We start from the raw sequence: 12,186 nt of genomic DNA, 5'->3' as shown, positions 1-12,186 counted from the left end.
GTTTGTGGAATCTAAGGCTTCCCAGGTGGTTCAGTGGTAAAGAACCTTCCTGCCTATGCAGGAGCCACAGAAGCCACGGGTTCAATCCCTGGGTCGGGAAGATCCCCTGGATTAGGAAATGGCAACCCGCTCCAACAGTCTTGCCTGGGAAATTCTATGGAAAGAGGAGTCTGGCAAGCTACAGTCCAAGGGGTTGCAAAGAGTCAGATGTGAGTGAGCAACTAAACACACATGCACGCACGCACATATGAAATCTAAATACTACCAACTTGGAGTTTAGAGGAGAGCAGTCATTATAAACTTGCTTTCCAGGATTGCATAGGATTAATGACATACTAAGAATAGCAGAGACAAAGTGAGTGTGAATGAAAGAATAAACAGGGATGGATTAAAGACCTAAATGTAAGGCCAGATACTGTAAAACTCTTAGAGGAAAACATAGGCAGAACACTCTGTGACATAAATCCCAGCAAGATCTTTCTTGATCCATTTCCTAGAGTAATGAAAATAAAAAACAAAAGTAAACATGTACATTACCATGTTCATTATCATGTTCTAAAAGCATGAACTTAATTACTCAGCAGAAATAGAGTCACAGATGTAGAAGAGCAAGTGAAAGTCACTCAGTGGTGTCCAACTTTTTGTGACCCTATGGAATTTCATGGAGTCCATGAAATTCTCCAGGTCAGAATACTGGAGTGGGTAGCCTTTCCCTTCTCCAGGGGATTTTCTCCACCCAAGGATCAATCCTGGGTCTCCTGCATTGCAGGAAGATTCTTTACCATCTGAGCCACCAGGGAAGTCCATACCTTCCCCCAATCATCCTCCCACCACATCCGTTCTCTTCAACTCACCTAGATGATGCTTTGAAAAGGCAAGTTGGCTTATCTCACTTGCCTACCTTAAATCAATAATTCCTGTCATCATAATGATTAAATCTGTCCCTTATTTTTCTTCCCATGGCTCCAGCCTCACGCGTGCCTCTCTGGCAATGACTCTAAAGTTCATGTAAAACTTTGCAGTACTTTAAATTTTGATGAATTTTCTCATTTGCGCCTTTGTGCACACTTAGTCCTATGCTGGGAACAGTTTTCTCACTAACTGGTGAAGTTACATGGAAATTATAGACCATGTCAGAGATACATTCTCTGATCCCTAGTTCTAGAAAGCAAGAGTCTGAGAAATGGGGCGAGGACCTACAGATCAGCATCGAGGACAGAAGGGGGAGAAAAAGGCAGGTGGAAACAGACATGAGAAAAGAAACAAATCAGACAAAGAGAGGTACCAAGAGGTTCCAACAGCAAGATACTGAGGTAGAAATAGAAGAAGCAGAGATGTGCAGAAAGACTGGGAACGAGAAAGCAAATAAGGTTGGGAGACAAAGTATGCAAGGTCCCTTAGAGTCTCCATTAGATTATTGGATTGTGCAAGCTCTCTTGCCTTCATGAAACAGTAACGCACAGGCACGTAAATTGTCATAACGACTATTTTATGGATGGGGAAATAAAGCACAGAAAGGCACGGAGGTTATTTTTGCAAGGGCAAGGTAGAAAAGGAAGAGTAGGCACCAGCATCCTGGGTGTGTCCCTGAGGGCAGCGGCATGCAAAGCCAGCTGGCAGTCAGAGTGAGGTCAGGTGGTCAGAAGAGGAAGAGGAAGCCCAAGGAGTTCTGCAGGTTCTTAAAGGAGTGAACTCGGGTCCAGGAGAAAATTTTAGTTAAGGAAAAATTTATATCAGTGGGGAGGGAAGGGAAACCACTGAGAGATGGGGAGTATAGAAACGGACCCAATCATTTGTGCTTGAAGAGAAGTAGAAAGGATAATAGGGGAAAAGAGATACACTATCACTGAAAAACAAACAAAAAAACCTCAAGACATGAAAACAAGAAGCCCAAACAATTAAATGGATGCACAGCTAGGAAACAGAGCTGTGTGGTCGTGGAGCTGTGGGTAGGACACTGACAGGGAGACAGAAGGAGAGGAGGTGCAAGCAGATGGCAAAGAAACAGAAGGAGACGGTGTGGCTCTCAGACCAGAGCTTGCAGCAGCCATGTCGCCGTCCCGTCGTGTTGGCACTAGTGCACTGAGGTCTGTCTCTGATCGCCTCCACGTCCATTATGCCTTTGTTTCTCCACAGTGACCAGTGATCCCAAAGCTCCCCAAGTGCCTCCTGAAGGAGAACCCAAGGAGGTGCTCAGTCTACTACAAGCAGAGGGAGAAGATAATTATGATTTAAATTCCTAACTGCTTGAGTAAATGGACAAAAAACATCCTCCACCTTTCTCATCTTGCCACTCTCTTCTTCATAGTCACATACGTATGTTTGCAATTGTGTCAATTTCTCTTATTTTCCCCCAAACTGAGAAAGACTAAGGATAAAGGTGAACCAAGGTGAGTGGGGAGAAGGTAGGGAGACAGGATGTGTCAAAGGTGGACTGGGGTCCCGAAGTAGAAGTGCCTGGGTGACTTCAGCTGCATATAAAATTCACATTGGCATATGGCAAAAACCACCACGATTTTGCAAAGTAATTATCCTCCAATCAAAATAAATAAATTAATTTAAAAAATCCAATTTGGCCATTGAGGCAAGGAGATCACTTTCAGCTTCCTTACAGAAGTCCTAGGAACATGGAAATAAGTTTTGTGAATGATGGACAGGCTTGTGATTTAGAAAGGTGGTGTAGGATTCTTAGAATAGAGCTGGTAAGGGGAGGCTTTCTGGCCCTGTGGTCCATGGGAAGATGGAGGGGAAAATGGGATGGGGAAAGGCAATAAAGAGCAGTGTCAAGGCTGAAAGAAAAAAAATAAAAGAGAGACAGGAGCAGAGGAAACATCACACACAAAAACATAGAGAAGCATCTAGAGACACTGGCAGAGGAAACAAGGGCAGAGACAGAAAACTATGCAGAGTCAACGGGAAGAGGAAGAAGGAGAAAGAGAATTAGATGTGTAGGGAGTGCAGGAGATGGTGGCTGATTTTCAGCCTCCGGTGGTAATGATGGGAGGGAGTTACCCTGCAGGTCAGGGGAACTCCAAGGGCAGACCATAATGATCTGGGACATAGACAGTCCCACCCAGGAGAGAACTGAGTTTCCCATGTCTTCACCATGAGGTTTTTTTTTTTTTTTGCCATGATTTCCCCTGGTTGTATACTGAGACCTCAGAGGGATTTCATTCCTTTCTGCAGAGGATAACAATGCCTGTTATGGGGTCTGTGATGAAGAAGAGCCCCAGGAAGCCCCAAGCCCCCCACCAAGATATGAGCCAGGTAAGGAAGGGGGATTGTCCACCCTGAGCTGCAGGCTGTCAGATGTCTGAATTCAGAGCTGAACAACATGACTCTGGTTATAACAGATGAGTTCCCACTTAAAGTGAAATGTTAGTCGCTCCATCCTGTCCAACTCTTTGCAAACCCATGGACTGTAGCCCACCAGGCTCCTCTATCCATGGAATTCCACAGGCAAGAATACTGGAGTGGGTTGCCATTTCCTTCTCCAGGGGATGTTCCTGACCTTGAGATAGAACCAGGTCTTCTGCATTGGAGGCAGATTCTTTACCATCTGAGCCACCAGGGAAGCCGTCATGTTGTAGTGGAGTGGAGTCGCTCAGTCGTGTCCGACTTTTTGCGGCCCCATGGACTGTAGCCTACCAGGCTCCTCAGTCCTTGGAATTTTCCAGGCAAGAATACTGGAGTGGGTTGCCATTTCCTTCTCCATGTTGTAGTAGGCCAGTCCTAAAGAAAGTCTTTTATCCTCCACAATCTTTATGTTTATTTACACTAAAGATTTGATATTGTGGTTTTAACTCTTGAGTACCCTTTATTCCTATGAAGAATAAAGATAGATATTTATCTAGTATTTAACAATAATACTATTAGTAATATATTTTCATAACATTGGATAGGCTTCCAGAGGAAAATGGTCCTTGAGATCTACTTGTCAGAAAGAAAAACCAATGACCCAAAATCTCACAAGACAGTTATTGCCACATACTTTTTGTTTTTTATCAAGCTATTGGATTATATAGTGCTTTATTCTTTTCTAAGTACTTTGGCAAACACGATTTCCTTACAAAACTTTAGGATTTAGCCAGGGAAACAGTTATTATTTCTCCTTAGAGATTAGGATATGGAAACATAGAAAAATGATACTTGTTTTTCCCTGAGATCAAAGTAGAAGGAAGGACAAAGACTCACCTGTGTCCCGAGTATCTCATTGCAGGTAGTGGCCATGTGAGGCTCAGCCTCACACAGGGAATTGGGAGATTGGGATTGACATATGTGTGTGTACTCAGTCACTCATTTGAGTCCGACTCTTTGTAACCCCATGGACTGTAGCCCGCTAGGCTCCTCTGTCCATGGAATTTTCCAGGCAAGACTACAGGATCGGGTTCCCAACCCAAGGATCTAATCCTCATCTCTTATGTCTCCTGAATGGCAGACAGATTCTTTACCACTAGAGCCACCTACCATATATAAAATAGATAAATAATAAGAATCTATTGTATAGCACAAAGAACTCTACTCAATACTTTATTATGACCTATATGGAAAAAGAATCTTAAAAAAGAGTGGATATATGTATATGTATAACTGATTCACTTTCCTGGGTACCTTAAACTAATACAATATTTTAAATCAACTATACTCCAATAATAATTAAGAAATAAATGGACATGAAATCTAAATAGAACCAGGCTGCAATATGCTATTAGGGAAGGGAGATAATTTTCAACCTGCTTTCACTAAGATTGTCCCAAGAACATGGACATAGTGAGAATAATCATAATACAGAGAATTCATGCGAAAGACTTTTGAAATTAGCCTGCCAAAGGGAAGGAAAGATTCATGCTCATTTTTCAGTGGCAGAAGATGAGAACTTTGACAATATGGAGGAGGAATATGTGAGATGGACAAAGTAAACAGAAAGGCTGGAATTTTAACTTTTAGATTTAAATTTTAGCATTGCAAACAGAAAGTTAACAATTAGAGAGAAGAGATAGAAGCAAGGAAATGATTTCCCAGAAGAAAGGAGTTAAACTTAGTAATCAAACAAGGTACAGAGTTTAAAAGGTAGAGAAAGTGATATGAAGAGAAAGACCCTAAAAGGGAAAGTGCTAAGAAGTAGAAAGAGTGGAGGAAAGCATGACAGTTATACATAGACAAAAAGATAAAGGAGAATGAGTGAAACATCTGTAGAGAGGGAAAACCATGTACAAGGGATGGAGAAGACAGCTGGGGACGTTGTGGGAACTGAAAGAAGGGTTGCTGCATGGAGGCAACTTCTAAAACTAGGAGTTGAACGTGTTAGCAATGAGTTTTCACTTCAGTTCAGTTCAGTCACTCAGTCGTGTCCAACTCTTTGCAACCCCATGGACTGCAGCATGCCAGGCTTCCCTGTCCATCACCAACTCCCAGAGCTTGTTCAAACTCATGACCATCGAGTCAGTGATGCCACTCAACCATCTCATCCTCTGTTGTCCCCTCTTCCTCCTGCCTTCAGTCTTTCCCAGCATCAGGGTCATTTCCCATAAGAAAGTTCTTCACATCAGGTGGCCAAAGTATTGGAGTTTCAGCTTCAGTCCTTCCAATGAGTATTCAGGACTGATTTCAGATTACCCCAATGATCAAAGTGGTACCTGTAATAGCCTCTGAGGCAAGGGGTCTCTCCTCAGCCATTCTTGTCTACTTCCATCTATAACTTAATGATCCCCAAATTCCTATCTCTGGCCCAGACTTGTCTTTTAGGCTCATTCATCTAAGTGCTTGAATATATTTGTACAGGGATCTGAGAGACTGCTCCATTTGGATGGTTTTGGGAAACTTCAGTAGTAGACACTTCCTTAGTTGCATGGATCATCTTTCTTGAAACTGCATCTGCCTCCTTTCCTGGTGTTCTTTGTTTCATTATGAAACTCTACTGTTCCGTTCTTTAGGCAGACACCTAGGGATCATCAGTGTCTCTTCCCCCTCCTTCAATTCACACAACCCATCAATCATCCAGTTTAATCAGCTACACCTTGAACATGTCTCCTGCTCATCCATTGCTTGCCGCTCTCAACACAAAAGCCCTCATCAGATCTCTCTTCTCTCTGGAACCAGAGCCAGAGCAACAATCTCTATCTAGTCTCATACCTTCCCCTAGTCATCCTCCCACCACATCCATCCTCTCCAACTCACCTAGATGACCCTTTGAAAAGGCAAATTGGCTTATCTCACATGCCTACCTTAAATCAGTACTTCCTGTTGTCATAAGGAGTAAATCCTTCCCTTATTTTCCTTTCCATGGCTCCAGTCTTGTGTGTGCCTCTCCTGCAGTGACTTCTAAAGTACGTGTAAAACTTTGCAGTAATTTCAGCTTTGTTGAATTTTTCTCATCTGAGCCTTTTCCACACACTTAGCCCTGTGCTGGGAACAGTTTTTTTGGTCCATTCCACTGTCTAATCTGCTCACTAATTGGTGAAACCACATGCCAATTATATTTACTTAGTTCTTTATATAGTTTTGAGTGCATTGGATCTTACTTGTGGCATGTGGGACCTTCATTGCAATGTTTGGGTTTCTTTCTAGTTGTGGCCTGTGGACTCCAGAGCACGTGGGCTCTGTAGTTACAGCTCATGAGCTTAGTGGCCCCTTGGCATGCAGGATCTTAGTTCCTCGACCAGGGATCAAACCCACATCCTCTGCATTAGAAGGTGGATTCTTAACCACTGGACCACCAAGGAATCCCTCACATGGAAGTTATATACCATCTCAGAGATACCTTTTTGGATCCTTAGTTTTAGAAAACAGCAGTTTGAGAGATGGGGCGAGGATGTAAAGATCAGCATCAGGGAAGGAAGGAGGAGAAAAGGGAGGTGGGAACAGACATGGGAAAAGAAACAAATCAGGACAAAGGAAATAGCAAGACATTCCAACAGCAAGACACTGACTGAGGTAGAAATAGAAGAAGCAGAGATGCATGAAAAGGGTGAGAATGAGAAAGAGAATAAGGTTGGGAAACCAGGTATGCACATTTCCTTACATTCTGCACCAGATTACTGGGTTGTGCAAGCCCTCCTCTTATCTTCACAAAACCAAAAGACAGGTGTGCACACTGTCGCAACCTCTATTTTATGGCTGTGGAAATAAAGCACAGAGTTATTTTTGCAAGGGCAGGGCAGTTATTTTTGCAAGGGCAAGGTAGAAAAGGAAGGGTGGGCACCAGCATCCTGGGTGTGTCCCTGAAGACAGCGGTGTTCGAAGCCAGCTGGCAGTCAAGGTGGGGTCATGTGGTCAGAAGAGGAAGAGGAAGCCCAGGGAGTTCTGCAGGTTCTTGAAGAAGTGAACCAGAGTCCAGGAGGTTTTAGTTAAGGAAAAAGTAATGCTGGTGGGGAGGGAATGGAAATCACTGAGAAACAGGGAGCATGGAAATGGACCAACCACTTGGACTTTAAGTGATCTTGCGTAAGAAAACTAGAATGGATAACAGAGGAAAAGAGACACACTATCACTGAAAAACAAGGAAACAGGAAACCCCAAGACATGAAAACAAGACATGAGGAGAGAAACCCAGACAATCAAACAGATGCACATCGAGGAAACAGAGCTGCGTGGAGGTGGAACTGTGGGCAGGACACTGAGAGGGAGTGAGAAGGAGAAGGGGCGCCAGCAGATGGCAGAGAAACAGACAGCCTGGGGCTCCCAGGAGCAGAGCTTGGAGCAGACATACCACTGTCCCATCGTGTCGGCACGAGCCCGCTGAGGTCTGTCTCTGATCGCCCTCCACGCCCATCAGGTCCTTGTTTCTCTGCAGTGACCTGTGATCCCAAAGCTCCCCAAATACCTCCTGAAGGAAAAGCTGAGGAGGTGCTCAGCCTACTACCAGCAGAGGGAGGAGGTAATTATGTTTTAAATTCCCAATTGCCTCAATAAATGGGAAAAAATCTCCCCTTCTCTCATCTTGCCATTCTCTTCTTCATGTTCACATACATACATAAGAAATTGTGTTGATTTTCTGTTTTGTTTTTCCCCAAACTGTGAGAGATACTAAGGTTAAAGGTGAGTGGAGCTGAGTGGGGAGAGCACCCCTGGGTGGAGAAGGTAGGGAGACAGCATGTGCCAGAGGTGGGCAGGGGTCCCAAAGTAGGAGTGCCTGGGTGACTCTGTGTGTGTGTGTGTGTGTGTGTGTGTGTGTGTGTGCTCAGTCATGTCCAACTCTTTCCAACCCCATGGACTGTAGCCCGCCAGGCTCCTCTGTCTATGGAATTTTCCAGGCAAGAATACCAGAGTGGGTTGTCATTTCATTCTTCAGGGGATCTTCCCGACCAGGGTTAGAACTTGGGTGACTTTAAGTGCATATAAAAATCCAGTTGTCAGCAGGTTATGGCCACTGAGGCAAGGAAATCATTTTCACCTTCCTTCTGGAAGTCCTAGGAACACGGAAATAAGTTTTGTGAGTGATGAGTAGGCTTGCGATTTAGAAAGGTGATATAGGATTCTTAGACTAAAGCTGATGAGGGGAAGCTTTTGGCCCCTGTGGTCCATGTGAAAACGGAGGGAAGAATGGGATGGGGAAAGGCAATAAAGAGCAGTGTCAAGGCTGAAAGAAAAAAAATAAAAGAGAGACAGGAGCAGAGGAAACATCACACACAAAAACAAAGAGAAGCATCTAGAGACACTGGCAGAGGAAACAAGGGCAGAGACAGAAAACTATGCAGAGTCAACGGGAAGAGGAAGAAGGAGAAAGAGAATTAGATGTGTAGGGAGTGTGGGAGATGGTGGCTGGTTCTCAGCCTCCAGTGGTAATGATGGGAGGGAGCTACCCTGCAGGTCAGGGGAACTCCAAGGGCAGACCAAGATGGTCTGGGACAAGGACAGCCTCACCCAGGAGAGAACTGAGCTTCCTGTGTCTTCACCATGAGGTTTTGGGGGTTTTTTTGCCATGATTTTCCCTGGTTGTATACTGAGACCTCTGAGGGGTTTCATTCCTTTCTGCAGAGGATAACAATGCCTGTTATGTGATCCGTGAGAAAGAAGAGCCCCAGGAAGCCCCGAGCTCCCCACCAAGATATGAGCCAGGTAAGGAAGGGGGATTGTCAGCCCTGAGCTGCAGGCTGTCAGATGTCTGAATTCAGAGCTGAATAGCACGACCCTGGTTCCCTCCTCATGTTGGAGTTGTTGTTGAATCACTCAGTTGTCTCCAGCTCTGTGTGACCCCATGGACTGCAGCAAGCCAGGCCTCCCTGTCCTTCACCATCTCCTGGAGCTTGCTTAAACTCGTATCCATTGAGTCAGCGATGCCATCCAACCATCTCCTCCTCTGTTGTAGTAAATCAGTCCTAAAGAGTCTGTTTTTCCTCCATAATCTTTATGCTTGTTTACACTCAAGACTCAATATTATGATTCTAACTCCTGGGCACCTCTTATTTCCTATAAAGAATAAAAGGTAGGTATTTATCTAGTGTTTAATGGTAATATTATTTTGTTATAACTTTGGATTGACTTCCAAAGAAACTTGGTCCTTGAGATCTACTTGTCAGAAAGAAAGACCAATGACTCTAAGCCCACAAGCAGTTTTTGCCACATATTCTTCATCAGATTATTGGATTATATAGTGCTTTATTGGGCTTCCCTGATAGCTCAGTTGGTAAAGAACCCACCTGCAATGCAGGAGACTCTGGTTCGATTCCTAAGTTAGGAAGATCCGCTGGAGAAGGGGTAGGCTACCCACTCCAGTATTCTTGGTCTTCCCTTGTGGTTCAGCTGGTAAAGAATCTGCCTGCAATGTGGAGACCTGGGTTGATCCCTGGATTGGGAAGATCCCCTGGAGAAGGGAATGGCTACCCATTCCAGTATTCCAGCTGGGAGAATTTCATGGACTGTATAGTCCATGGGGTCGCAAAGAGTCAAACATGACTGAGTGACTTTCACTTCTAGTGCTTTATTCTTTTTCAAAGTACTTTGGCAAGTGAGATTTCCTCACAAAATTTTAGTTCTTAGCCAGGGAAACTGTTATTATCTTTCCTTAGCAATTAGAATACAGAAGCAGAGAAAAAAGAATATTTGTTTTTCCCTTGAGATCAAAGTAGGAGGAAGGGTGAAGACCAGTGTCCTGAGTATCTCAATACGGGTGGTGGCTGTGTGAGGCTTGTAGGAAGTCAGTGTCATCATATGATGGGAGTCCAAAGGGAGACCTGCAACATCTCAATTACAATAGAACAGAGCCCAAACCAGAGAGCCTTCCACTTCTCAAATAAAGACTGTCAGTAGGGAGTGGAAGAGATTAAGAGAGAGAGAGTGAGGCAAGAAATGAATTCTGCTACAGGATTTGGGGGCTTCCCCTGTGGCTCGGTGGTAAAGAATTCACCTGCCAATTCAGGAGATGTAGGTTTGATCTCTGAGTTGGAAAGATCTCTTGGAGAAAGAAATGGCAACCCATTCCAGTACTCTTGCCTGAAAAACCACATGGACAGAGAAGACTGTGGGCTATAGCCCATGGGATCAAAAAACTTGGACACGACTTGGCAACTAAACAACGACAATAGGATTTGAGAGACCTAGAGGAATACAGCTGGAGAGAATAAGCAAAAAATGAGAACTCAAGATCATCATTGAGGAAAAAACATAAAGATAGGGGATGTTGGGGGGGGGGGTAGAGCACACAAAATCAAAGATACATCTTTATAATTATACACAATTATTCTCCTAGTGCAGAAGCAGAAATGTTAAGAGGCAGGTCTATTGATAGGAAACTGAGAAGCAGAGGGCAGGAGAATGAGGTGAATGAAGTGGAAACAGAGGCAGAACAGGCTCCGTTGGATCTCAGGTGTGGTCCTTGGAGCAGATGTCCTTTTTCCCAAAGGGCAGCTCACCTGTGCTCTGAACATCCTAGCTCAGCTCATTTCCTTCTTTCTTTTTTTTAAAGTGGAGTATAATTGCTTTACAATGTTGTGTTAGTCTCTGTTGTACAATGAAGTGAATTATTCATATGTATACATATATCCCCTCTCTGATGTCCCTTCCATGTCCACCTCCTGCCATCCCACCAGCCTAGGTCATCACAGAGCTGAGCTCTCTGTGTTATATAGCACCTTCCCACTATCTATTTTACACATGGTAGTATATCCTGGTCAATCCTGATCTCCCAATTAGTTCAACCTCCCCCTTCCCTATCCCTGGGTCCACAAGTCCATTCTGTACATCTGTATCTCTATTCCTGCATGGAAATAAATTCCTGTATACCATTTCTCATTTCTTTTCAGTATCACGTGATCCTGAAGCTTCCCAAATGACTGACATAGAAGAACAAGACGAGCTGCCCAGTCAACCACTATATGATGGAGAAGGTATTCACAATTTCAACTCCCATTTAACTAATTGAATCTTTTCTGTCTACGGAGAGGAAGATCTCCCTCTTTCAATTTCCCTTCCTACCCTACTCCCCTTCACATGTGCACACAGAAGAAATACAAGGTGCCACATGGAAAGGAGACATGGGTTCAATCCCTGGTTTGGGCAGATCCCCTAGAGGAGGAACTGGAAAAATACTCCAGTATTCTTGCCTGGGAAATCCTATGGACAGAAGACCCTGGTGGACTACAGTCCAAGGGGTCGCAAAGAGTTGGACATGACTTAGAGACTTAACAACAACAACCACAACCACAGAGAAGGTTCTACATTCAGTTACTTGAGATAGTTTTGCTTTCTGTAAGGGAATGAACTCTACAAGGAAATCTGAAGCAGTCACTGCATAACCAGCCTGGTATCTTATTTTTCTTTATTATCTTTTGTCTCAATTTTATTTTATTTTAAAGATAATATTTATCACCAAATAATATTAGGTCATGATTTAGTAAGGAAGTGAACTTCCAGATGTTCAAGCTGGATTTAGGAAAGGCAGAGGAACCAGAAATCAAATTGCCAACGTCCATTGGATCATCAAAAAAGCAAGAGAGTTCCAAAAACACATGTACTTCTGCTTTATTGACTAAGCCCAAGCCTTTGATTATGTGGATCACAACAAACTGTGGAAAATTCTTCAAGAGATGGGAATACCAGACCACCTGACCTGCCTCTTGAGAAGTCTGTATGCAGGTCAAGAAGTAACAGTTAGAACTGGACATGGAACAACAGACTGGTTTCAAATAGGAAAAGGAGTATGTCAAGGCTATATATTGTCACTCTGCTTATTTAACTTATATGCAGACT

General features: G+C 43.8%; 1 protein-coding gene across 9 annotated transcripts in view; it reads left to right on the top strand.

The window, feature by feature from the left end:
• Positions 1–12,186, top strand: part of SP140 (SP140 nuclear body protein) — a 90,370-nt gene that overhangs the window by 31,052 nt on the left and 47,132 nt on the right. For 4 of the 9 annotated variants that reach the window (XM_043445327.1, XM_043445323.1, XM_043445325.1 and 1 more), the window contains exons 10-13: positions 3,187–3,267; positions 7,775–7,876; positions 8,977–9,057; positions 11,241–11,324. In XM_043445327.1, coding sequence (XP_043301262.1) covers positions 3,187–3,267; positions 7,775–7,876; positions 8,977–9,057; positions 11,241–11,324 — 348 coding nt within the window. The remainder of the gene's footprint in view (positions 1–3,186; positions 3,268–7,774; positions 7,877–8,976; positions 9,058–11,240; positions 11,325–12,186) is intronic. The other 5 variants (XM_043445326.1, XM_043445328.1, XM_043445329.1 and 2 more) reach the window with 5 other exon arrangements.

Source organism: Cervus canadensis, chromosome 24 (assembly GCF_019320065.1).
Source record: "Cervus canadensis isolate Bull #8, Minnesota chromosome 24, ASM1932006v1, whole genome shotgun sequence".
Taxonomy (NCBI): domain Eukaryota; kingdom Metazoa; phylum Chordata; class Mammalia; order Artiodactyla; family Cervidae; genus Cervus; species Cervus canadensis.
The sequence above is the reverse complement of the archived record's forward strand: the minus strand, read 5'-3'. Positions and strand labels throughout refer to the sequence as shown.